Raw genomic sequence first — 27195 nt, forward strand, 5'->3', positions numbered from 1 at the left:
GGAGAAGCGTATCTCCCAGGAGGTGGCGGCCATGTTGCAGCATGTGGAGAGCCTGAGCAGGGTCTGCAGCACGGAGCACACGGAGCTCCAACAGTCTCTGGAGGAGAAGGAGAAACCACCCCCCGAGAAAGGTACTGCTGACACACACACTATGCACACACACTCACACTCATACACCACACACACTACGCGCACACACTCACACTCACACACACACACCACACACATACGCACACATGCACACACACGCACACATGCACACACACATGCACACAGGCACACACACACACCCACACATATTAAACATTACTGTACAATCACTCAGCACACACACATTACACATTACACATTCCAGCCCTGGTAAAATCCAGCTTTGACCAGCTTGAAATTACCAGCAACCAGCTGTTCCAAAACATAGCTTGAGCTGGTCAACCAGCTGCCAGCCGTTTCAAAATCTAGCTTCAGCTGTTTTTTCAGCAGGGAATACAATCATTTAGCGCACACACCAACACACAACTTACAATGCAGTCACTTTTAAACTTATCCAGAGCAATGTACCGTATTGTGAACATCCACGTTACTCTTTATATTTTGAAGTATCACCAAAGTGCATTTATAATCATTTATAAGGGCCTTTAGGGCATGAAACACCTTTTAGCACATGCTAAACCAATAACATGACCAATAATTAAATGGTCATACTATTTGTTTTGCTCCAATCATTTGTTTTGTTATTAATTGCGTGTTCTAAAAGGTTTTGCTTATGCAAAGTAAATCAGGTGGCAGCACGGATTGTGCAGTGGGTAGCACTGCCGCCTCACAGCAAGGAGGTCCTGGGTTCGAATCCCGGTCGGCCGGGGCCTCTCTGTGTGGAGTTTGCATGTTCTCCTTGTGTCTGTGTGGGTTTCCAATGGGTACTCCGGTTTCCTTCCACAGTCCAAAGACATGCAGGATAGGCTGATTGGAGAGTCTAAATTGCCCATTGGTATGAGTGTGTGAGTGAATGGTGTGTGTGCCCTGCGATGGACTGGCGACCTGTCCAGGGTGTATTCCTGCCTTTCGCCCAATGTATGCTGGAATAGACTCCAGCCCCCTGCGACCCTGTTCAGGATAAGTGGGTTAGGATAATGAATGTTGAAAAAAAAAGTAAATCAGGCCCTAAGTTTAATATTAACTTAACAAACAACAATTTGTATTGTAACTGAAGATGCACACAGAATGAGACCCTGCTTTATGACTAGCTTGGTCATGCTGGTTGACCAGCTAGACCAGCTTTATGACCAGCTTTACCAGCTAAATTTGTAAGTGCCAATAGGTGGCCATCTTCCCTCTGTGAAATTATCCTCAGTGCAGTGATGAGGGCACTGTACTGAAGTCCTGACTCACTCACTGGGGTCATTAAAGATCCCACGACACTCTCCGCAAAGAGTCAGGGGTTCCCTGGTGTCCTGGCTAAATTCCCAACCCTGGCTCTTTCAACCTGCCACCTAATCATCCCCCGATTCAACTGACAAATAAATTGTACTCTCCCTCTCCGCCTTAGCTTATGCATGTTGAACGTTCTGGTACAAAATGGCTGCCGCTCCATCACCCAGGTGGGTGCCACACATTGGTGGCGGTTGAGGCGGGTTTCCTCATCACCGTAATGGGCTTTGAGTGAAAGCTTATATGTATCTTTCTTTTTCCAGATGATTTCAGCAGCCCGCAGGCGGCAGGATCTCCGTACTTCACGGTCAGTAGCATTCCCATTCCCAGCATTCCCGCTTCCCTCTGTGTGGAAGACCTTGTCGGAGAAAAAGCCTCAGGAAGTTCAGGACGGCTGATCCGTGCTGGGTGGCCAGGAACACCTGTCCTTGTGACCGTACTCAAATGAACAACCTCTGCATCAGGGGTGTCAAACTCCAGTCCTGGAAGGCCGCTGTGTCTGCTGGTTTTTGGTGCGTTTCAGCACGAGAGATGCATTTCAAAGTCTTTCATTGGCTAAAGGCCTTAATTGGCTGCTGATTGACAGGAAACCACAAATACCAGCATGCACTGCTGCCCTCCAGGACTGGAGTTTGACACCCCTGCTCTACGTCATAGAACAGACTTTACTTAGGTTCTCAAGTGTTACACAGAAGCAGACAACGACCGAGACAGAAGCAAAAGGAAGGACACACGTATCCTTCAGTCTTCAGCTGATTGAGCACAGTGATCTGCGCGCCTTCTGAGGGGAGAGCTAGATCCAGCATAACGTGTGCTCACTCACTTGTAAACAAAACAACCAGCAGAAGATGGAAGGATACATGTGTGTTCAGCGGTTATAGTTCCAACCGTCAAACTTCTCCAAAAACAACGACTCTTTGTTCCCCGTACGTGTATTTCAGATACACATGATACCTTGTGTAATTAAGACAGCTACGGAGTTGCTGGAAGGTGTATTTCTTCACTCTGAAGGAGGGAGGCTACTGACTCCTATGGGCGTCAAGTCCTTATGCTAAGCTAACATCATGCTAACATGTAAACCGAGCCAGTGAATGCACAAAAATTAAAATGAAATGAAACATCTCGTCCAAGTCTGGGCAAGTCGGAAAAAAGGTATTTCACAAAATGTTGGTGTATTCCTTTAAAGTGCAGACTGACAGCTTTAATTTGAGGGTATTTACATCCATATTGGGTGGTCGGTTAGGGAATTACATCCCTTTCATACGTTATATATATATATAACGTATCTTATAACGTATCATATATATATATATATATATATATATATATATATATATATATATATATATATATATATATATATATATATATATATATTCCGTCATCTCTTTGTCTCTCTCTCAGTGTGAAGAGTTTTACCATCTATCTGGAGAGTTTCTCCATCTCATTCTCTCTCTGTCTGTGAAGGAGTTTCTGCCTTTTTTCCCTTGTAGCTCTGGGGTCAGGGGGACGCTGAGATTGATCTGGCCGGGCTCAACAGGAGGAACACCTGGTAGGGCTTTACCTGGTAGGATTGGGCTTTACTTCCCCTTCACAAGGAGGGCTTCCTTCAGACGAACGCAGAGGGAGTCGGATATTTTCAGATGAATCCACTGCCAAAAAATAATACATCCTGGAATGATGATGTACCGTTATCAGGATCTGCCAGCTCCCTTGGGGAGTCATAATCATATACGTTCCTGTCATCGTCATGTTTAATGTAAATCATAATCAAGACGTCATCATATACCATAGGGTTTTTTTTTTCCAACTTGTATCTTTGCCTAAACTGTGACATCACACCTTCTGTGACGTCATCACTGTGACGCCGTTGCAGGAGAGGAGCAGGGTGGAACGCCACACAACCCGCTTTGCAGCGCTTGATCAACTCCTCTGCCTGGATGGAACTGAACGAGTCCTCTCTGATAAAGAGGTAGGAGGAGGGGCGGCCTGTAGCGTAGTGGTTAAGGTACGTGACTGGGACCCACAAGGTCGGTGGTCTAATCCAGATGTAGCCACAATAGGATCCCCATAGCCGCTGGGCCCTTGAGCAAGGCCCTTAACCCTGCATTGCTCCAGGGGAGGATTGTCTCTTGCTTAGTCTAACCAATTGTAAGCATGTAAAATTTATATGTAATGTAAGGAGTCACCATGGCTACAACTCGCCACTCCACTCTCAGGCTTCCCTGCTGAAAAAAAAGAAAAAAAAAAGCTCAAGCTTGGTTTTTAAGCGGCTGGAAGCTGGTTGACCAGCTCAGACCAGCTCCCTGCTCAACATGGTTTGACCGGCTCAAGCTTTGCTTTGAAACTGCTGGTAGTTGGTCATTTCGAGCTGGTCACAGCAGGGTCAAATGAAACACTGGTGCTGACATGTGACAAAATCCAGCAGACACTGGGGTCTCCGGGACCCGGTTCTGACACTCTGAAGTGGGCGGGTTCAGCTGCGAAACTAATTTTGAAGCTACAAGTCCACTCAACAAACTTGCTTTCTAAACCTCCCTCTAATTTTCACTCGGATGCAGTTGCGAAGGGGAACGTTTCAGCTGTCCGCTCGCGACTCCTCACCCGTCCGCCTGGGTGTGATCCGCAGGTACGAGGACCCGGACTTGTCCCCGGCGGAGAAGGAGGAAGAGGACGCCAATGAGAACTTGTCCAGGCTGACCAGGCTGCGAGGAAAACTTGTGGCGTTCGCCAAGGCTGCCAGGACGTGCGTGAAACCTCGATGCTGGCTTTCTGTTCTGGTCTGGCATGTCCTTGGGGTGGAGGGTGGGCGGCTGCCAGCTGCCCGAAGTGCTTCAACTATGTCTTAATGTCAAGAGTAAATGTTCAGTGTAATAATATTGTTTTAAAGGGTTTAACACATAAGATGACAAGTTATAGCCCCAGAGTTTCGTTAGCCCAGTGTCGTTAGTCTCCCAGCCTCGTGTAACTCTCACAACGAAACTTTAACTTTGAAGCAGTTTTTCCCAAAAACATGGTTTGGCGGCACTTAAAATTAAACTGGATACAACTCCCTTGATATCTGGAGTACAGCGATAACTTTGATATTGTTAGAAAGTTTAAATTAGTAAATTAGTAACACAATGTTTTGGGGTCAATGCGGCTGATTTCAATAGAGCAGGTCACAATTTAAGATTTAAGATTCATTAGGATTCCCATTAGCTGATGCAAAACTTCAGATACTCTTTCTGGGGTCCACACAAAACATAATAACATGACAAGAGATGAGGCACTTACAGACAAAACAACCACATGAAATAAAAAACAGAAAAAGTATAACTGACCGTATTCTAACTTGCAAACATTACGATACAGTCGTGTTAAAAAAAATAGCAGTACAACACGTCAGTAACCTGATGAACCACTGTTATTAGTAGTAGTGATATTTCTGCAAGGCAAATCATTTTACTTGTAGATGTAGTAGTGTAATAGAAAAACAACAGACCCAACTGTCATGACATGCACGCTGCTTGTTTTGAGTAATTGACTCATTCATTGAAAGGGGCGTGTTCAAAATAATAGCAATATGGAGTTTAATTTGAGAATTCATTCATTCTGTGAAAAAACAGGTGTCATTAATTGTCCTTTATTAAGGAAGAAGGGAAGCAAATGTTTCACACATTGTTCTAAAATATATTTCCTTCTGAAAGTAAAAACACAGTTCAAAACATTGTTTGATTAAAAGCTTGATTGGAGAGGGGAAAACTTATAAAGAAGTGCAGCAAATTATTGGATGCTCAGCTAAAACTCAAATGCTTTAAAATGGCAACAAAAACCCGAAACACGTGAAAGAAAATGAGCAAATACTGTTGAAACGGATCGAAGAATAGTCAGAATGGCAAAGATTCAGCCATTCATCAGCTCCAGAAAGATCAAAGATGATCTAGAATTACCTGTAAGTGCTGTTACAGTCAGAAGACATTTGATCGAAGCAAGAAGCCCCCGTAAAGCAGATTAATATTCCTTTTCTTTGATTCCTGTAAAAGAATAATGCAGACTTGATAAAATTGGTTAATACTTTGATTTGGAATTGAATGTGTAATTTTGAAACATTTGAAATATGGAACTAAAAGCTATTAAAAAATAGTTTCACTTTATTCACTTTTTTAACTGCTATTTATTTGAATAAAACTGTACATGTTCCTATTTGTATACACTTATATATTAACATATTAATATATATATATATTAATATACCGTAAATGTCAAGAGTTGGAATTGGAAGACCATGAACTCCATGAAAAGTTGAACATTCTAAGTCAGACTAGGTAAGGGCGAGCGATTCAGATAATGGACAAAAAAAAGAATAAAAAGTATGGGCTTGGTATTGGGTCTTGGCTCTTGTGAATTCCATGCCAATTCCAGGAGGTTTCACCAAAGCGCCTCTCGGATTTCTTTCCTTTTCTGTGATGGTAGATAACGAGATATAGATACATGAATTTCTCTGGGTGTCACGATGAAGAATGCATCGCGTTCATAACTTTGGAAGGAAAAGCCCTAAATCTGTGAAGATTTGTATGTGCAGGTGATGTTATACGTAGAATCCATATCCAGCCATGTATCTACTAGTTTAGGAGCTATCTGGCCCTAGAAATGCACGTTTTTCACTGGGGACCATTTTTAAGGGGTCCCATCTCCAAAAGTGTAGCAAGTATAAATAATCTGAGAGCACTTTCCCATTGTGTAACAAAACATTAGCTGAGATATGACCCAGGACAAAATTGAATTTCACCCGCCCCTCAACTTCAGATACAGTATGTTGAAGTTACATCCTTAATCAACTTTTCCAGAAAGAATTAGCTTTGGTACTCTGTGTATTTTGTTTATACACTTACAACTATCCTAACTTCATACACCTGTACATCCTTCCCCTCCATCATCTAAAATTAAAGAGTCTGATTGCAGTTACCAGTATAGCCACTGTGGACTATTCCACTTTTAAATAGGGGTGTCTATTACTGCCTAGATCCTTGATCAGCTTAAATAATCTGTTTATTGGGTCTTATTCTTGAGTATGAAGCTCAAGTTTTCAGGAATTGTCTATCAACAAAAAAGAGAAAATCTGAGAGGCGCTGTGGCTCAACCTCCTGTGCTTGTCATGCATTTCTGCCACATCGTCTTCCACCTCATCCTCCCTCTCTCCCTCTCTCCAATGTTCTCACACCGTCCTCCAGGAGGGACAGCGGGGTGTTGCGCATGGTGCGGGCGTTCCCAGCGATGGTGCGGGACCGGAGCAGCTGGGAATGGTGGACGCCGCTGGTGCTGGCGGTGATGCTGGCCTCGCTCCTCGCTCTCCTGGGAACGCTGACGTTCCGGCCCGCCGTGGAGACCGCTCCGGCCGGGAGCGCCGACTCGTGGCGCTCGGTAACCGGTCGGCCCGGCAACCGGTGATGGGGGGGGGGGTGAAGAAAGTGACCCAGACACTCATCCAGAATATTCTTAGCGTGAGAAGGGAAAACCATCTCAACCAATAAGGTCTGCCGGCCTTGAAAAGTAAGGTCTAGTGGTATAGTATAGCACTATATAACAGGTATAGTGACTGGTTCTTTACCATACAAATCTTGCAGTAGACTACTTCAATAGACAATATTTCAAAGGCGATTTAGAAGTAATATTTCAAAGCAATAATTATTATTTTTTAAATCTTTTTCCAGGATAAAAAATGACAAATGAGCCTACTGGTGTTTATTATTCAGTATATTATTATTCAGTTGAAGTTGAATTACTGCATGTGTAATATACGGGATCCATTTGTTCCTTTTTCCATGTAATCGTGTAAAAGCAATGAGTTTATATCCAAACAAAGGCCCAGATTGACTTTGCTTGTGCATGTTTAAATTCGCCCAATGTATGCTGGGATAGGCTCCAGCCCCCCTGCAACCCTGATCAGGATAAGCGGGTTCAGATAATGGATGGATGGATGGATGGATGTTTAAATTTGCCCAATGTATGCTGGGATAGGCTCCAGCCCCCCTGCGACCCTGTTCAGGATAAGCGTGTTAGGATAATGAATGAATGAATGCCGGTAAATTAGTTTTGTTGGAATATAGTTTTCCCGAAATGAAACATTTGTCTTTAATGTGTGTTCTGTTTATGAATTGATTGTTCTGTGGCTGCACTCATGATAAAATATGAAAATGAGAATTTAATTTCAGTGTTCCCCAGAAACTAAGAAAATGGCCACTCCATACATTGAGCTGTGATCACTTCTAGTGCTTTCCCTTTCAATTTCAGCCAGACCTGGATCAAATACATAATCGCTTTGGACTCAAATGCTTTTCTGTGGTTGGTTTTGTTCTTGCCTGGTGCAACTGGCCAATCGATTTTCCACTCCAAGTGCAGCTGTCACTGCGATTGCAAATATGTACAGAAATATGTATTCGCAGAACAGTGCAACTGCTTCGGTTGAGAAATCTAAGACCGTTCTGGAAGTTTATTTTTATTGTTTGTTCATACAATTATATTATTTGTCCATACAAAAGCATGTATTAAAAAAGTAGACCTTGATTCCTTAAGAAAATATTAACAAACACTATCCATCAAACAGCATCCATCAATCAACTAACCCAATTGGACGGATGGCCAATCACTCGAACAGAAAAAAAAAAAAAAAAAAAAAGCATTGGTGACCACATTTCCTTAAGACCAGCATAAAATATTGTCCAACAACAGAAAAGCGTCATAGACCGAACACCGTCAAAATGCGATACCAGCATACCAGGCAAAATAGGTTCCTTTGGGGTGAAAAGGTCCCACATGACAACACTCACACAACGAGAACTAAACGAGTAATGTCCAGTGAATGTCTTGGATTCCCCCATTTTGACCTTTTTCTGACCCCTAGTGGCGATGCGGGTCATCGCATCTGAGGGAGACCCAGCCGGGCGACCCCAGGTTTCGGCCGATCCGAGGGCTGTTTTGCCACGTCCAATCAGCCGCTGCCACCTGGGGGTTCTTCCTCTGCCCACTAGCTCCTGCTGGACTCGTGTCACATGACGCACGTGTCACATGACGCACGTGTCACAGTGACGCACGCACTGTGACACGGACGAGAGCCACTGTGAGGTCAGAACGTCTCCTTCAGACTGCCACCGTCGGACACATCGCCTCTGCAGATAGGACAGGTGGAGCTTTCCTACAGGCACAAACATGGGAGTCTTAAATATGACATCTCTACATTACATTACATTACATTAATGGCACTAAGCAGACGCTCTTATCCAGAGCGACGTGTAACAAAGTGCAAAGTGCATACCCATAACCAGGGTTCCAGTGCGCGATAACACCCTAGAGGCAAGTACAATTTCAACTGCTACCAGTCCAACAAAGATATGGGCCACGGCCTATCAGATTTTTTTTTATATAATAAAAGCTCAAAGCTCTAACCTCAGCTGTTCAAAATGGCAATTTAAAATCCGTACATTGCCGCGTCTAGTGGAACGGCCTTCAGCGATACCAACACACCCGGTTGAAATAATGCACTCTGCCCATCCTGAGTCTTATATTTACAGGGTCCCATATGTACCGGGGCAGCCCTTCATACAGGACTACAACTGACCACATATCGCAGTCCTTGCCTATTTGGGGGTAACCTCAAGGACTTTACCCAAACAATCGATACGGGACAGGACAGAATATTCAACACCCCCCCCCCCCACGGCGTGCTCACCTTTAACCAGCGGTCGATGCACTGCACGTGGTAGTCATGGAGACAGGGCAGCATCCTCAGCTCATCTCCTTCAGTGTAGGTTGAGAAGCAGATCTGACACCTGAGGGGACGTGGCATTTTACGGTAGTTACACTCGAGCGCCAAATGGCACTCCCGCGACTGAAGGGGTTAACGACATTGAATTGTAAAGCATTCTAAAAAATGAAGTTTCCTTCTGAGGGGGCGGGGGTCACGTACTCGTTCTTCCCGGCGCTGTAGGCTGGGTTGAAGGCCTTGGTGGGGAGCCGCTGGATCTCTCTCTGGCTCAGGAGGTTCTTGGCGACGGCCGGGCCCTGCCTCTCCTCGAAAGCCAGGAGCGCCTGCGGACAGAGCGGCCGATTGCAAGAGCCTCGGTCAGGGCCTCAAACGGGGCAGCGGCGTGGGCGGAAAAACTCTAAATAAAAGCGCGCGTGCGGGAAACTTAAAATAAAAGTGCGCGCACAGGAAACCCCTAAATAAAAGCGTGTGCATGGGAAATTCAAAATAAAAGCGCTTGCACAGGAAATTCAAAATAAAAGCGTGTGCGCTCACGCACCTCGTAGTTGTTTCCCAGGCTGTCGTCGAGCTGGGAGAGGGCCTGACGACGGGGACGACGGCGGGAGCGGGGGGGCGTTCGGGCGTGGCTGCCGGGTCGACCGGACCTGCCTGAAACTGGAGCGTAGTGTCACACACATGCATGCACGCCTGCATTCGTCAAAACGTTTACGTCCGTTTGCTTCAGTCACGCTCTGTGGCGGGCAAGTTTTCTGAGCGCACGTTTGAAGCCCCGAACCTGGGCGGGAGACGTACCCTCCGCTGCATGTGGAAAGCTGCTCAGGATGGAGGCCGCGGGGTCCATCACGGCTGACAGAGAGGACATCCAGCTCCAGCCTCCACCGTAATCGCACCGCGACTGGAAGGCACACGCACGCACACGACCGTCACACTTCAGCAGGAAACCACCACCAGGAAATGCAGGGTCACGGACGCAAGGCGGGGATACTGACCGGATGTGAGCTGGAGCGGGCGGGGCTGTTGGCAGGCCCGGCCTGCGGTCCGCTCCGGTCCACCTCCTCTCTGTCGAACTGAGCCTGCGGGTTAGCGTTAGCACCATTAGCCACACCTGAAACCGGGTGTGTCCGGCCCATACCACGCCCCTCGGTGGGCGTGGCCAACCCAGCATCACATTCTAGTGTAGGGATGTACAACCCATGGACTGTAAATTAATCTGGACTAAGTGCCCGTTTCATCACCCACTGACTATCCTTGGACTAGTGAAAAGCGCTTTGAAGCCCAGGAAGTCGGGGTTCACCGGCACCGCCATTTTGTGCAGTTTGGAGCCAGAGACTCCGCAGTAGGGAAGCCGATGCGGCTCCTCCACTAAGCGTGAGAGAGAGAGAGAGAGAGCGACGTAACCTGCCCCCGATTTGTCTGCAAAGTATTACTGTATTGTTCCTTGTGGGTAAAAAATGATTGTCTTTGTATTTTTACCGGAATTGTGCCGTTGACGGGTCAAAATGGCCGACACCGGAGCCGACCGCAAGTGAGCACCATCTCTCAGCGCGACCGGGAAACGACCTTCAGAAAGGAAGCCCGGGTTCGGCCGCTTGGTCCAACCCCATAGCAGGCCTGACGGTGAGCGTGTTAAACGACAACAGAACAAGGGGAGGGCCGCCCGAGGACCCACCTGCAGACTTCGAGCGAAAGCCTCGTCTTCCTCCACCTGAGCGGCCCGCACCACGGCCTCCGTGCCGTCATCGTCTTCATCGCTGATCACGATTTGCTCCTCCTCCTCCTCCAACTCCGCTGTGGAAACGCCCACAGTCAGTCTAATCTCATAGCTCCTCCCCCTCCACTATGGAAACGCCCACACAGTCAGTCTAATCTCATAGCTCCTCCCCATCCACTATGGAAACGCCCACAGTCAGTCTAATCTCATAGCTCCTCCCCCTCCACTTCTTATAATACTAATAATAATAATAATAATAATAATAGTTTTAATTACTATAAGAATCATAATTATTATTACCGCTGGTAGGGCGGTAGTCCTGATGGAACCGGAGTGAGCTTGTGCCCTCCGCACTGCTGAACTGTAACCGGGCCGTTGTGTCCTTGTTAATCCCGGCATGTCTGGAGATTTTGTCCGAGAGCTCGGACGGACGAGCCTTCCTGGATTTCTTCCCGCGCGCGACCGGTTCGGCGAGACTTGGCGCGCTTCTCCCAGAAGCGACGTGGGAGCAGGAGGAGGAGGAAGAAGAGGAGGAGGAATCCGTTGGCATCAGAGAGGAGGCCGGAGCGAAGCCGCCCATCTCCTCGGGGACCGGCAGGTGCAGCTTCCGTCGTTTTGGCTGATGGCGAGGCAGGGCTGCGCCGGCGACCTCACTTCCTGTCCGCCCAGAGGCCGCTTCCTGAAAACAGAACCGATGGGAAGACTGACCACGGGGGCGGGGCACACCCTGTCTTGCCTGGGACATCTGAAGTGAGAACTGTGGTCTTTTCCTTCGCGATCTTTCAAAATAGCAGTTCGATACAGCGACTTTTTAAATGCACATGACGGCTTCGAAATTCACGGTTGAGATATGAATGGATGCAACAAAATGTGTGTATTATTATGATTATTATTAAGCTTAGTGGCCAGCCTGTAGTGTAGTGGTTGAGGTACATGACCTAGAAGGTTGGTGGTTCAAGCCCCTGGTGTAGCCACGATAAGAGCCACACAGCTGTTGGGCCCTTGAGCAAAGCCCTTAACCCTGCATTGCTCCAGGGGAGGACAGTCTAATCAACTGTAAGTCGCTTTGGATAAAAGTGTCAGCCAAATAACATGTCATGTAATGTAATGCTTATTCTAACCACCAACCTTATTTTCGGCAGAATCTTAAATCCCAGAGGGCTAATGTCACAAATGAAGTGGCAGTTTGTGGTGTTAACTCGTCAGGGCACAACACAGAACATCTCTGATGAAAACCTCCTAACACACAAATACTTTAAAACCACTGCCGAAGGTCAGTACATTTCTCACCCGCTCACAGAATTTTCCACCGTTTCCCCGCTGCTCCGTGATCTTACGCCGTTTCCACCGGCAGTATTCCGGACTGGAAAATGGCGCGCACAAAAACACGGGTTATTCACTGCCTCCATATTCGGTTTAGGGTGTAAAAAAAGAAAATAATACCCGACATATTTAAAGATGCACGGTATCGAATCCTACATCAGTTTCACCCTTCTTCCCTCCATTGGAATTGCATGGCACTGCATGCGGTGAAACTTACGTAGGAATAGATCCCATGCATTTATAAATGTGGTGGGTGGTCTTTTTTTTCTTCTTTTTTTTTATATGAAAGATTCTACAGGTCCTGGAGCATGTGTTAGATGTGATCAAGAACACCAGTAGATACCAAGATATTTAAATAACAAAACAATGCACCCTCCCCTTCCCTCCCATCCCAATGAGCTTACAAGATTTCCATTTCCATTTAAACATTAAAAATTAAACTTTTGAATGTAATTCGGTTATGATTATATATTCACTTATCTGCTTATATAAGTACACACATATAATGAAATATGAAGTATTGAAAGCATGAAAAAAAACTGCTTTAAACAGGTGGTTTTAATGTTGTGGCTGATCAATGCAGCCCTAATATGAGGGTGTCTCGTGTAAGGATGCAGTGGTAAGGAACGGCCCTGGTAGCTAGTAGCAACATTACCTGGGCGTTTCCGGAACGATGATATTGGGTGAGCTGCAATTGCCTTCGTATCCGGATTGGTCAAAGAGTAGGTTTCTCTTGCCCAAAGTACTGGTCTGATCCAGGGTGTTTGGCGTGTCAGGCTCACCTGCCAGCCAGCCTACCCTACTCCTGCTCATACCGGCCCCGAAATCGCCATCACTGGCCATCAGACTGTTAGACGATCCATACGACAGGTAAATAAACACACTCAGAACAATACCACAAATCAGCGCTTCTCAACTCCAGGTCCTGCGGGCCGTAGTGTCTGCAGGTATTTGCTCCCACCGTGCGCTACACCACCTGATTTCAATTAATTATTTTACCTGCTTGGTTCAGATAAGCCAATGAGTGAAATCAGGTGGTGTTGCGCACGGTTTAAGTGCAGGCAGACACTGCGGTCCGCAGGACGTGGAGTTGAGCAGCGCTGCCAGAAATGAATACTGCGCGCACAACAAATGTGGTAACTAATTTACTTTTCATTTGAACACAACGAACAGAAAATATGAATTATGCTTAAAATGTAATTGCCAGCGGATATTGACAGGTTAGCCTAATTTAGTGACTTTAACTTTTCAATCCAGCAGTGACCGGCTTGAAATTACCAGCTACAAATTGTTTCAAACCCTAGCTTTTTTCAGCAGTGAAGTCAGTTCAATAAAAAGAGTAACCGAAGCTTGTGTTCTCCCGTGCGGTATCCGTAATTGTAGACAAACATCTCTGGCCAGCTATCTCCCGAAATGTGCCTGTTAATCGTGACTCCGTACAATTTCCACGATCACAAGGCTTTCTGTTTGCAACTACGCAGTGTGCATCAACGGATGCATAGTTAGCTAACCTAGGTAACGGTTGTTATAAGATTGCTAGCTTGCGTTCAAGTGCGTGATTTTGTAAATTAACTAAACGTGAATTAACTAAACTTGTTTGCTAACTATAGTTTCAATTTAACGTGATCGGAGACCGTTCCACGGCGAGACAATCAAGATTCCCTACTATGGCTAACCGGCTTAGTCACTTCCGTCCCGTCAAGATATTGTCAACTGAAACTCCGTAAAATAACGTTACTGTTTGGAATAGGGAAATACTCTCTCAGAAAAGAAGTGTTAAAAGTGCACTACTTACCAGATTATGCAATAAAATACGTAATCATAATACTAATGTAGCTAGCTCAGCTTCGTCAGGAAAACTAAAAGTACGAAACTGAACAGAAGCCGGCTTCTTCTTTGGTTTTTATTTGAAGTGTGCGCCTGTATGGAGCATATCGCCACCCACTGGATGACATACACATTGCCTTACTATCCTTTGCTTTTATGAGATGAGCATTGGCAAGTTATACAGGTGTATCTAAAAAAATTAGAATATCATAATTTAATTAAATATATAATTCTAGATTCATTATACACAGTGAAATATTTTTAATCTTGACGGTTACAGCTTACAGCTCATGAAAATCAGAAATCCATTATCTCAAAATATTAGAATATTACATAAGACCAATTTAAAAAATGATTTATAATACAGAAAGGTCGACCTTCTGAAAAGTATGTTCATTTATGCACTCAATACTTGGTCGGGCAATCAGAAGGTCATTGCTGAAAGGGCTGGCTATTCGCAGATGCTGTATCAAAGCATAATCATGGAAAGTTGACTAGAAGGGAAAAGTGTGGTAGGAAAAGGTGCACAAGCAACAGGGATGACCACAGCCTTGAGAGTATTGTCAAGCAAAGTCAATTCAAGAACTTGGGAGAGCTTCACAAGGAGTGGACAGGCTGGAGTCAGTGCATCAAGAGCCACCACACACAGATGTGTCCAGGAAATGGGCTACAAGTGTCGCATTCCTTGTGTCAAGCCACTCATGAACCACAGACATCAGAAGCGTCTTACCTGGGCTAATGGAAAAAGGAACTGGACAGTGGTACAATGTCTTTTTTTCAGATTAAAGTAAATTTTGAATTTCATTTGGAAATCAAGGTCCCAGTGGAGGAAGAGTGGAGAGGCACAGAATCCAAGTTGCTTGAAGTCCAGTGTGAAGTTTCCACAGTCAGTGATGATTTGGGGTGCCATGTCATCTGCTGGTGTTGGTCCACTGTGTTTTATCAAGTCCAGAGTCAACGCAGCTGTCTACCAGGAGATTTTAGAGCACTTCATGCTTCCTTCTGCTGACAAGCTTCATGGAGATGCTCATTTCCTTTTCCAGCAGGACTTGGCACATGCCCACAGTGCCAAAACTACTAGTAACTGGTTTGCTGACCAGGGTATTACTGTGCTTGACTGGCCAGCCAACTCGCCTGACCTGACCTGAGATTCTCTATGGGGTATTGTCAAGAGGAAGATGAGACCAGTAAATTAACATACTTTTCAGATGGTCGACATTTCTGTATTATAAATCCTTTTTTTGATTGGTCTTATGTAGGATTCTAATATTTTGAGATACTGGATTTTTGATTTTCATGAGCTGTAAGCTGTAAAAGGCTTGAAATATTTCACTGCGTAATGCATATAGAATATATGAAAGCTTCACTTTTTGAATTAATTTTGAGATGTAATATAATGTAATATAATCAAAAAAAATTGTTAACTGCAGGATCGTCATAAATCTTTCTTAAATACATCTCAGCACTTTCGCTAACCATTTTATGTTACTGCAAAGTGCCACATTGGGTTAGTCTCTGAACTGAAGCAAACCTTGCTCTCTTGCAAAATAATATTTTGTCACAAATGAAGTGGCAGTTTGTGATGTTAACTCAAGCTAGTCTGGGCAGGGGTCACACACTCAATAAGTCCGGTGAAATGGACCATATTTTACACCCTACGCCCTACCCTATCTTTTCCAGAAAGGGCCGGTTTGGTTGCAAGCTTTTGGTCCGACCGCACACCTGATTCTACTTATCAAGGTCCTTTGCAGACTCTAATGGTTGACTATTAGAATCAGGTGTGTAAGTGCTTGGTTGGAACAAAAGCCTGCACCCAGAACGGGCCTTTCTGGGAAAGATTGAATATCCCTGCCCTACCCTATTGCCTGTTACATCTTGCTCTTCTATGAAAGTAGAGAACTGTAATTCAGAATCAATAGAAGGGAGATGAGAAATAAGACTGCATTCTGTACATTAATGTAGGGAACTGGTTTCATTCCCCAGCTTGGCAGTCTTAGGAGGATTCCTCTTCATTTGGCTTTGTGGTGTCAACCATTTCAGTCCCAAGAGTGCCATATTCCACTCAATGGCGCTCGACCTCATCAGCCAATCAAAATGACTGCTATACTGTTGTTTTGAGCCTCTCTTAAAACTCCATGAAAAAGTTTCCTACATACGTTTCACCACATGCAGTGCTGTGTAATTCCAATGGAGGAGGAAAAGGTGAAACTAATGTAGGATTAGATGCCACGCTTTTTCTTTTTTCTTTTAAAGATATTTTTTAGGCCTTTTTTCAGCTTTTATTGGACGGTATATAGAGACAGGAAGAATGGGGGCGAGAGAGAGGGAAAGACATGCGACAAATTGTCAGACGGTCGGATTCGAACTGTTGACGTCGCGGCTCACAATGAGCATGCGGTCAGTACTCTGCAGGCTGCGCCACCGAGATACCCCATGCTTTTTTTAAATATGGCGGGTGGTCTTTATTTATTACAGGCCCTGGAACATCCGAGTAGTACATACCAAGATATTTAAATAACAAAACAATGCTTTCCATTTTCATTTAAAAATTGAACTTTTGAATCCAGTTCACTTACGATTATCCGCTTGTATAAGTACTCATCATAAAAAGAAATATTAAGTGTTTATTTATAGGCTATTTTATACAGTTTAAAGCAGGGGTGTCAAACTGAATCCCCAGGGGGCCGCAGTGTCCGCCGGTTTTCGCGGTTTCCTTTCAATCAGCTGCCAATTAAGGCCAATTAAGGCCTTGAGAACAAGGCGTGTGGATACTTTAACCAATCAGTGACTTGAATGAACCCAGAACACCCCAAAAACCAGCACACTACGGCCCTCCAGGACTGGAGTTTGACACCTGTGGTTTAAAGCATTTTCAACCATGAAAAATCTGCCTTAAGCCGATGGCTTTAATGCTGTGGCTCAGGAGGTAAGAGCAGTCGCCTGACAGTCGGAGGGTTGCTGGTTCGATCCCGCCATGGCTGTGTAGAAGTGTCCCTGAGCAAGACACCTAACCCCTAAATGCTCCTGACGCGCTGGTTGGTGCCTTGCATGGCAGCCAATCAGCGTGAGTGTGTGTGTGTGTGTGTGAATGGGTGAATGAGAAGCATCAATTGTGCAGCACTTTGGATAAAGGCAATATAAATTCCAGCCATTTACCATTTACAGTGCACGTTTATTCATTTCAGCTTGATTACATATTTATTAAACCGTTTTGAACCAATGAAAGCTCATAAATAAATAGGCAATTAGGAATGGATCCCGGAGAAAAACACTCAGGCACTAATGTCAGTTACCGAAATTAAGAACATATCAAAATCAAAATTCTGCAGCCGGTTTGAGAGCGGACGACAGAAATGTGGAAAAACAACGCAGGCCCGTCTTAGCAGCCTGAGAATAGAAAAGAACAGTCTGAATACAAATCACCACACAGGGCCGGAAAGACCAGTTTGGCCAATAACTTGTCAACAGTCCACCATACTGGGCCACCAATCAGGGCGTCCAATAAACTGGGTAAATGATTGGAGAAAAAGAAAAAAAGTCTTGTCTTCAGTAGATGGCTCTCTGAATATGAGAGTTGTTCACTGTGGATGTCCACCTCGTGCTGACTCTCTCCTGGCCAGGTGAAGTGTAGGGGTTTGGAGCTGCCACCAAAATGGGGAGGGGGTACAGTCCTGAGCCAAAATGGAGGAGGGGGGGGCTCAATCAGGAATATGTACATGGGGAAGGAGGGTGGGGGTTAAGGCCACAGGCATGATTATTGCCTGCTATTTAGGGCCTCCACAAGCCTGCAAAGGAAAGGTAACCGAATGGTTAGCAAGCAACACACAATTAGCTGTCGAAGTAGCATCATAGAAACACAAACAGTGGTGCCGGAGGAGTGTGATGGTGAGGGAACCGGGCTCATAGCCCAGAGCTTGCAAGTTTGACTCCGAGGTGGACCACGGCTCTTGTAACCTTGAGCGGAAATACTCAAACTTAATCGTCGAAATATACGCAACAAAGCTGCAAGCGGTGGAACCTGGCTCTGGATCATGCCAAATTACCCGCCGACGAAGTACCTCGCGGTACCGAATTAGGAGTCGCTGTTCTTGAGCGAGATGGGGCTTACCACTCCATGGCCTCGTCCAGCCCCGTGCCTTTGGTCGCCGAGGTCTTGAAGATCTGCCACTTCCTCTCCTTGAGGGCGGCCAGGCCCAGGGAGCTGGCCACCTCGGCGGGGGTCATGGCCTGCTCCATGTCCTGCTTGTTGGCGAACACCACCAGGATGGCCTTCTTCAGCTCCTCCTCCTGCCAGATTCAGACAGCCGTCACCACTCTGAGATGCCACCTCAGCTAGCGCAACCTCATTATTGTCCTTATCATCCAAAGCGACTTACAGTTGATTAGACTAAGCAGGGGCTATATACAGTTCTGTAGGTTTTCACTCCAACCCTCCAACAGTTAAAGATCCCACAGAGCTGCTAACTGGTAGAATCGGGCGTGCAAAATCAGGGTTGAAGTGAAAATAGGCCTCAGCTGATGCACCGTGAGCATTCTGGCACAAAATGGCCGCCGTCGCCATTTTGTGGCAGCATTAGCCCCACCTCCAGCATGGCCACCAGCTCGGTCTTGGAGATTCCCATGCGGTCTCTGTCGCTGCTGTCCACCACGTAGATCACGGCGTCCGTGTTCGAGTAGTAGCACCGCCAGTAGGGCCTGAGATGGGTCACGGGAGAGGAAGAGAAGCGGGGAAGGAAGGGGATGAGGACAAGGAGAGGGGGAGGGCATCAGAGAGCTGTACAAAGTGGGTGCATTGGGCACATAAAGAGAACCTGATGCTGCATGTCACACAAATTTAAACCCGAACAAGGGTGAAGTATGCCAAGGCTATGTACGCTGGCATAGCGATATACACTTAATCAACTTGGAGGAGAAAACCTAGTACACTTCATCACATAGGAAACCCTATTATGTAAAATAATAGTTGTGGAAAATATTGTAGGCCAGAGTGCAATAGAACATGCATACATACATGATCTACACTCACTGAGCACTTTATTAGGAATATTTAGTCATCTACTCAGCCAATTGTGTGGCAGCAGTGTAATGCACACAATCATGTAGATACAGGTCAGGAGCTTCAGTTAATGTTCACATGAACCATCAGAATGGGGAACAAATGTGATCTAAGTGATTTGGACCGTGGCATGATTGTTGGTGTTGGTGCTTTGAGTACCTAGAAACTACTGGGATGGGCGACATGGCTCAGGCAGTAAGAGCAGTCGTCTGGCAGTTGGAGGGTTGCAGGTTCGATCCCCCGCCCGCGCTGTGTCGAAGTGTCCCTGAGCCAGACACCTAACCCCGAAATGCTCCTGAGGAGCTGGTCGGTGCCTTGCACGGCAGCCAATCGCCATTGGTGTGTGAGTGTGTGTATGAATGGGTGAATGAGAAACCAATCAATTGTACAGCGCTTTGGATAAAGGCACTATGTAAATGCCAACCATTTACCATTTTACTGGTCTCCTGGGATTGTCACACACATTACTCTCAAGAGTTTGCAAAGAATGGTGTAATAAAAACTTCAGACGTCAGAGGAGAATGGCCAAAGATGACAGGAAGGTGACAGTAACGCAAATAACCACGCATTACAACAGTGGTATGCAGAAGAGCATCTCTGAACACACAACGTATCATAACTCTAACTGGATATGCTACAGCAGTAGATGTCTAAAATGCCTAAAAGTGCTCAGTGAGTGTATATTCTTATAGCGAAACGGCTGATCAGTAATGCTTCTCTACCTGATGCTGGTCTGTCCCCCTAGATCCCACACTTGGAATTTCAACTTCTTGTACGTGACCGTTTCTACGTTGAAACCGATTGCTGGAAACAAAAATAAATGGAGAAGCTGAATTACAGAATTAGAAGTGTGCGATGTAAAGAGAACTGTCAGCAAAAGACAACAGTGGGCGCGTTCGAAACCGCATACTGCTCGTACTACGTTTCGATGAAAATCAGCCCGAAGTTTAGTATGAGCAGTATGCTAGTACACAGTTTCGAACACAGCCAATGCCTTGTGAATGGTGGTGCATGTACTGGACAAAGTGTATAGACTGGTACTGACTGATACTTCACCAGTGGTTCATCGGAGATAAAAAACAAATGGTATGAGTGTGAGTGTGAGTGTGCGTGCCCACGCTCCACCGAACACCGAAGCTGATACATACTTGGGATGGTGGTGACCACCTCTCCCACTTGTAGACGGTACAGGATGGTGGTCTTCCCAGCACCATCCAGCCCCAAAATCAGTATCCGCATCTCTCTGGTCCCGAACAGTCCCGAAAATATGTTGGAGAAAACCCCCCCTGCAAAGAGGCAATCAATAACCTCACATCTGTGAACTCTGGAGGGAGGAGGTGTGTGTGTGTGTGTGTGTATATATACACATGTTCCCCTTCTTGAGATCAGCCAATTCCATATTTTGAAGACAGGTACTTTGCGGCAGTCTTACTGGAACACGCAGTAACTCGCTGTAAATATGAAGTCCATCGGGATAGAGTTTGATGCCTCTGGGACATACACTCATTGATCACTTTTGGGTAGACCTGTACACCAGCTTGTTAATGCAAATATTTAATCAGCCAATCATGTGGCAGCAACTAAATGCATAAAAGCATGTAGCCGTGGTAAAGGGGTTCAGATGTTGTTCAGACCAAATGTCAGAACGGGGAAGAAATGTGACCTAAGTGACTTTGGCTGTAGAATGATTGTTGGAGCCAGACAGGGTGGTTTGAATATCTCAAACTACTGATCTCCTGGGATTTTCACGCACAACAGTCTCGAGTTTGCAGAGACTGTTGCGAAAAGCGAAACATCCAGTGAGCAGCAGTTCTCCGGGCGAAACCCGGAGTTAATGAGCGAGGTCAGAGGATATGGGCTCAGACTGGTCAAAGCTGACAGGAAGGTGACTGTAACGCAAATTACCACATTACAACAGAGTAGTGCAGAAGAGCATCTCTGAACACGCAACGCATCAAACCTCTAAGTGGATAGGCTACAGCAGCAGAAGAGAAACATCAGCCTAATACGCATAGAAGTGCTCACTGAGTGATGATATTGATGATATTTCAACACAGTTCGACGACAACCAACATGAATTCAACCAATGACAACATGTTTGCGCACGTATTTTCCGATTGCTTTTACAATACTAAAGTCGCTTACTGGACCTGGCTCTATCGTCCCAACTATTTGACCTATAAGATTCGACTTACTGATGACAAGTACTCGTCTGCTACAAGCTATTCGTTAATCTGATTTATGTATTCTTATCCTTGTCAAAATTGAAATGCATTATTTTTAGTTGAAACCGTAACTTATGTTGTGACAACCGTCAACATTGAGGAATTGAGCCGGCTAGCATAAGTTGCATTGCTAACCATAGCACGCGTAATTCATCGCCTAGTTAACTTTTTGCACCTAAAACATGCACTTAATTTAAGGGAAAACTGACAGTATAGCAAGCCAGCTATCAAGCTAGATGGACCGAAACGACATCAAAGGCAATGAGAATTACATGGCAAGAAAAATAACTATTTTATCGTTAGCATAAAAGTATATTGATAGCCGTACCCATGTCGGTAGATGACGATAATTCTGCGTTTGAATCTTTCAGCGTTACAGTTTTTCCTCCGAGTGACGTGTCACTGACTAAAAGAAAAAAAAAATTTGTCTGCGACCTTCAGATTCCAGTGTAATTTTGATGACGCTAAAATGTACAAAAGGTCGCTTAATAATTTACATATAATTTCAGTCTTCCTATAGTTTGTGTACACGTAAATATGACACATCAAGTTCTCTAGTAAATAAAATAATATATATGAAGGAATGTGCTTTGGCTTTTCGTACAGATAAATATTTACTTCCGTAATCGACGACGTAACCTCATCACGTGATCCATCTAAGTTTTCAGCACAGCGCCTTTATTGATGCAAAACGGTAGTGCAATTTCTCTCCCTGAGTTCATTTCCATCCAGATTTTTAACTGTAGTGATTTCTTCACAATGTTTTTGCCCATATTATTTGTATACTTCGTATATTTTTGACCTTACGTAATTTGTGGAAACGATTTATTAGACCTTATCTTAGACCATGTCGGTGGAGGTAATATGAAAGTACGTGTCCGAAATAGACACTTTACCGAACTATTTTCCATTCGGTAATGTTAATCGAATCTCCTTGCTGTCTCTGGTAATGTGGGACACTCTTGACCAGCTGTATTTATTTCGCGAAGCCTCTGTGTAATGCGAAGACTGCAGCGCGGCCCATGAGGCATGCGCACATGAAAGCAGATAGAGGCTTCCACGCTCCATTCTCAGTTCAATTCAGGGAAAAGATTCTTCCGCGATTGGAGGCGTTCTAATTCAGAGTGGCGTTATGGGATCTTTTTCCTTTCCTGGTATAAGCACACGATTAATAATATATTCCGTTTCATCCCGTCAATTACTGTAATGCCAAATGTACAGATTCCTCGCAAAGACATTCATCAAATCATTTTTGAGGAATCAGGTTTTTAAAATTATTTTCATTTTCTTTGTAGCTGACGATACGTTATTATGAGCAACCACACATTTGCAAATATTTAGCGAAGACATTATTATATCGGTAAAATATATGGATAATTCAAAAACCAATTTGTCAATTTTAGGGTGAAATGAAACGGACAAAGTCGATGACCAATGACGAACTACTGTTGGCACATGCAAAGTTCTGATGTAAAAACTATTCAATACGCTGTTAAAATTGTCTCAAATATCCATATAATCTATACGAATTTCCCCTCAACCCAGAAAGAAATTAGTTCTTCCATAGTCCCATTTCAAGGTCAGAGGTTAGATCCGTTATCGTTTCCGGTGGGTACCAAGTAGGTACACTGTTTGTGTTCTCTCGACATTCTGTTTCTCTAAGAATCCCAACAGGATTTATTAGCGTGAAAAGAGACCGCCAGTGTTGCTAAATCACATCAACGACTTGACAAAAGCCATAAATATAGCCCGCAACAATAAATTACCGTAAAAATAAAACAAACACCCGTGTCTAACTCTCGTTGTCTACCAGCAGAGGGCGCTGCCGGACATCAGAGGGCTCCTTATCCGTTTCGCCGCGGTGACCTCATGGCTAAATCTGCGACATGATGCAAGCGCTCGACCAGCGCAAGCACTCCTCAATGGTTTTGCGTGGCTTTGTGACAGGGCCACATGATCCAGCTTAAGCCCTTTCTTCATTTCTGCGGCCCAGCCTGAGTTATATATGGCCTGTCACAGCCCTTTGGGTCAACTACCAGGAAAGGGCACGCGTTCCCTTCTCACCCGGTGAATGTGCGTGACAACACGTCTCTGTTGGGCCGCCGCGTCTGCGTTTATCCCGACGAAAACCATTATCAAAGGGAATACCGTCTGATCTAGATGTAAGCAGGGTACGTACCGTACGCGACGAAAGCCTGGTGCTGATCTCGGATAAACCGTAATGCCTGTACATCACTGTGAACAAAGGCTCTGAATTAGGCCAATTAAATATGGATCTCAGGAAGTGGATATCACCATTTCCATACTTTAACTCTTCTGCAGGAATATTATGTTTTCCAGCAAGGGGTCATGGTAGTTTGTGATATTTTGCTTAGTGATAGTTTGCTTTCTGGGTTTTTTAGCATCTGTTTTCAATTGGCCCAGCCAGTTTTGCTCGGAGAAGTCTCATCCATCCGGGACTCTGCTACCGGAGGTGCGTGGGGGGGGTGGGGGTGGGGGTGGGGGGGGCCTGCAGGTGAAACTGAGCCCTTAAGGGGCGAAAACAAGCCGGAAAAAAACGCCGGACGGTTGTCAGATTAGAGAAGTGATTTTTTTGGAGGGAGCAACGCCGCGCTGATATAGCAGTTCACAGTTCGCCCGTTCGTTCGTTGTGGTGCGGCACGGTGATGACATCGTCTCGGGGAGAGTGTGTAACCCCCCCCTTCTGTCCCCTCATCAGCTGCCTGGGCTGCCGCTGTCGCCAGGCGTTTGGGCTAATCCCGCGGATAACAGCCGGGACACATGATCCGGACCTTGCCCCGTGATTGCCATCAAAGTTTTAAAAGGAGGTCCCCCGACACTGCTTCCCCCCCCCCCCCCTGCCCAAATAAATCCATCAGTCTGGTGTGTTAACGTCAAGTGGTTCTGTGTGTGTGTGTGATGGTAGGGGAGGGGAGTGTGTGTGTTTGTGTGTGTGTGTGATGGGAAGGGAGGGATGTGTGTTTGGTGGTTGGGGAGGTGTGTGTGTGTGTTTGGAGGTAGGGGAGGGGAGTGTGCGTGTGGTGGGGGGGGGATGTGTGTGTGTTTGATGGTAGGGGAGGCGAGTGTGTGTGTGTGTGTGTGTGATGGGAAGGGAGGGGTGTGTGTGTGAGTGTGTGTGATGGGAAGGGAGGGGTGTGTGTGTGTGGTGGTAGGGGAGGGGAGTCTGTGTGTGTGGTGGTAGGGGAGGGGAGTGTGTGTGTGTGGTGGGAGAGGAGGGGAGTGTGTGTGTGTGTGTGATGGGAAGGGAGGGGTGTGTGTGTGATGGGAAGGGAGGGGAGTGTGTGTATGTGGTGGCAGTCAGGGTGTTGAGTGGCAGTGCTGTGGACCTGCATTGTTTGTCAGCGGGGAGGAGCAAGCCCCCTCTTATAAAGTCCAGGGTCTCATCTCCCCAACCGTCACTGTACTGGCCTGATTCAGGGTCTTGTTCTGTCCCAACCGCACGCCCCCCTCCCAAACGCCCAAATCCCTGCGCTCCACCCGCCCCCTCCACAGGCCGGAGGATCCCTGCTCAGAAATGCCTGAGCCCACGAAGAAAGGTGAGTTCCGGCAGAACATTCCAGAAGGGAGACATTAGGCGGCTACGGCCAATCGTAAATCTCAGCGCTCTCGATGCACGTATCGTCTTGCGTGGGCCCACCGAGCTGCCGTAGCAGAATATCCGTATTTCTGCATGAAATCATCCCAGTCTGATTATTGCGCTTTTATTTTGACGGTTTTTGGAGAAACCGAGGCGCATCCGTAGTCCAACAACTCGGCTGGTTGAGCGCTGCGCTAACAGAGCAACGGCCGGGGGTTTGGAACCCAGGGGACTGCATACCGGATAAGACGTCTAACGCGAAGCGAACCTCCGGCTCGCGGCGACCGCGTTCGGTTTCTGAAGTTCGCTTTCGCCTTTCTGGTGGCACGGATGGTGCAGTGAGTAGCACTGCCACCTCACAGCAAGGAGGTCCTGGGTTCGAATCCCCGTCGGCCGGGGCCTCTCTGTGTGGAGTTTGCATGTTCTCTCTGCACGGGTACTCCGGTTTCCTCCCACAGTCCAAAGACATGCAGGTTAGGCTGATTGGAGAGTCTAAATTGCCCATAGGTATGAGTGTGTGAGTGAATGGTGTGTGTGCCCTGCGATGGACTGGCGACCTGTCCAGGGTGTATTCCTGCCTTTCGCCCAAAGTATGCTGGGATAGGCTCCAGCCCCCCTGCGACCCTATTCAGGATAAGCGGGTTCAGATAATGGATGGATGGATGGGTTTCGCCTTTCTCCTCGGGAATCTGGCGATCTTGGCGGACCCCCCCGTTTTGCAGTGAAACGCGGTCCCGTCCAAGTGAGGTCTGCATTCTGGGAGGATTTGAGAGCGGATCGCCGGGGCTTTGGCCGGGGCTGTTTATGGGCCGGCAGCTTCGGGTCTCTGTCTGCAGGGGGATGTCTGGAATCCTGAATGTCACTTTGGCCTTAGAGTTGTATTACTGGCCAATGATGCCGGATCAGGCAGCGGCCGGATGCCATTGTTGTGTTCATTATGTTCAGTCCGCAGTCGAGCCGGGGCTGTAGTCATGGCATCCGCCAGCGGAGATTATATACATGAATACTGCTGATCCCTCGGGTTATGGGCAGTTTTAAAGGACAGCCATTTTTCTCTGAGTGGCTCAATGCTCTGTGGTCGCCTTATGGTCCCCTCACTGTGAGCACCAGGCGGTCGAGCTGCTCGTTCATGCCTGTTCTCTGTTCTGGTTCCTCAGTGGTGGGTGGAATGACCTGCCTACCACTGTCAAAACTGCAGAATCCCTAAAAACACACCTTTTCAGACTGTAACCGTAGTCCTCCCTCCTGATCTGCACCCTATATTTAAAAAAAAAGAAAACCTTGCACATTGAAAACGATGAATATTGTTTTTTGGTTCATGTGTGTTTTGCTATTCATGGATTTGATGCTTTTCACTTGTCGAAGAACTTATGCACTTGTAAATTGCCTTGGATTAAAAGCGTTTTCTCAATGACTAAAATGTAGAAATGTATGACTAGTTATAGGGGAGACTGGGGAACAACCTCAAACGGTTTTCGCTGAATTAAAAAGCATATACACGTATTGGAGCAAATATTTAGAATCAGCATGACTGTAGCACATCAGTACAGTTTCTATGATTATCCTGGGGATGACCGTTCAGTCCAAAGTTGGGGAAGTGTTGCAATGTATTCCGACTGCGCAGAGAATGTAAATAGAATAACAGCGAGTGCTATATAGGACAGAATAAGTGCATACATTCATATGGAAAATGCAATGTTACATGAAAGATTATTGTGGCTCATGCATGTATAATCGGTGGGCATTCTTGCTGCATTAGAATTTCAGGGGAAGTGAACTTGAGAAGACAAGTTATTCACACAAAGTTCTCAAGTTGCCTTCTCATGTTCACGTAACTTACAATCCAATGCAGCAAGGACACTGACATTTTTCAAATTTGGCCTGGTATAGCTGTTGTTATAGTCTCTCTCCGTACTCTGGAACAGGTACAACAAAAATGGTTTGACATTAAACTGGAGAAAAATAAGGAAGTTCTAGTCCACAAACGAAGCACATAAGCCACAGGGATGCTGTTTACATTGGATGAACACGACATCTCTACAATTACAGTAGAGATGTCACTCTCTGGAATTACCCTGGAGGGCGAGAGCGATATGTTGTGCCAGTTCCCCAAGAAGCTGAGGATGGAAGAAAGTTCGCACAGGAACAGCATGTGGATCGTCTGAGTACTGGCCTCAGTGTGTTGCTGGAGGTTGTCTGGGAACTGACTAGCCTCACCAAACAAATCGTCTCAGTCTTTGAAGATGCGCGCTCTCTTCGAATAAAGCAATAACTGTAGTCTAAAGA

General features: G+C 46.0%; 3 protein-coding genes across 4 annotated transcripts in view; 1 reads left to right on the forward strand and 2 right to left on the reverse strand.

Moving 5' to 3' along the window:
- Positions 1–8464: 8464 nt before the first annotated feature.
- Positions 8465–14124, reverse strand: si:ch211-59o9.10 (uncharacterized protein LOC561841 homolog). Its single transcript, XM_061229227.1, has 11 exons — positions 13999–14124; positions 12859–13050; positions 12171–12243; positions 11181–11559; positions 10839–10957; positions 10159–10242; positions 9962–10064; positions 9708–9823; positions 9371–9492; positions 9134–9233; positions 8465–8599 (listed from the first exon to the last, which is right to left on the reverse strand). The coding sequence occupies exons 2-11, from the start codon at positions 13044–13046 to the stop codon at positions 8531–8533; spliced, it is 1353 nt and encodes a 450-aa protein (XP_061085211.1). The 5' UTR covers positions 13047–13050; positions 13999–14124; the 3' UTR covers positions 8465–8530.
- LOC133118919 (myosin-binding protein C, slow-type-like) overlaps positions 13265–27195 on the forward strand; it is a 55296-nt gene continuing 41365 nt past the window's right edge. For both annotated transcript variants that reach the window (XM_061229220.1, XM_061229221.1), the window contains exon 1: positions 13265–13339. The gene's annotated coding sequence lies outside the window, so the exon portion shown is untranslated. The remainder of the gene's footprint in view (positions 13340–27195) is intronic.
- Positions 17182–21756, reverse strand: LOC133118934 (ADP-ribosylation factor-like protein 1). The gene is made up of 6 exons (XM_061229240.1): positions 21640–21756; positions 20235–20372; positions 19809–19890; positions 18614–18725; positions 18139–18317; positions 17182–17815 (listed from the first exon to the last, which is right to left on the reverse strand). The coding sequence occupies exons 1-6, from the start codon at positions 21641–21643 to the stop codon at positions 17785–17787; spliced, it is 546 nt and encodes a 181-aa protein (XP_061085224.1). The 5' UTR covers positions 21644–21756; the 3' UTR covers positions 17182–17784.

This window comes from Conger conger, chromosome 19 (genome assembly GCF_963514075.1).
Source record: "Conger conger chromosome 19, fConCon1.1, whole genome shotgun sequence".
NCBI classification, from domain to species: Eukaryota; Metazoa; Chordata; class Actinopteri; order Anguilliformes; family Congridae; genus Conger; species Conger conger.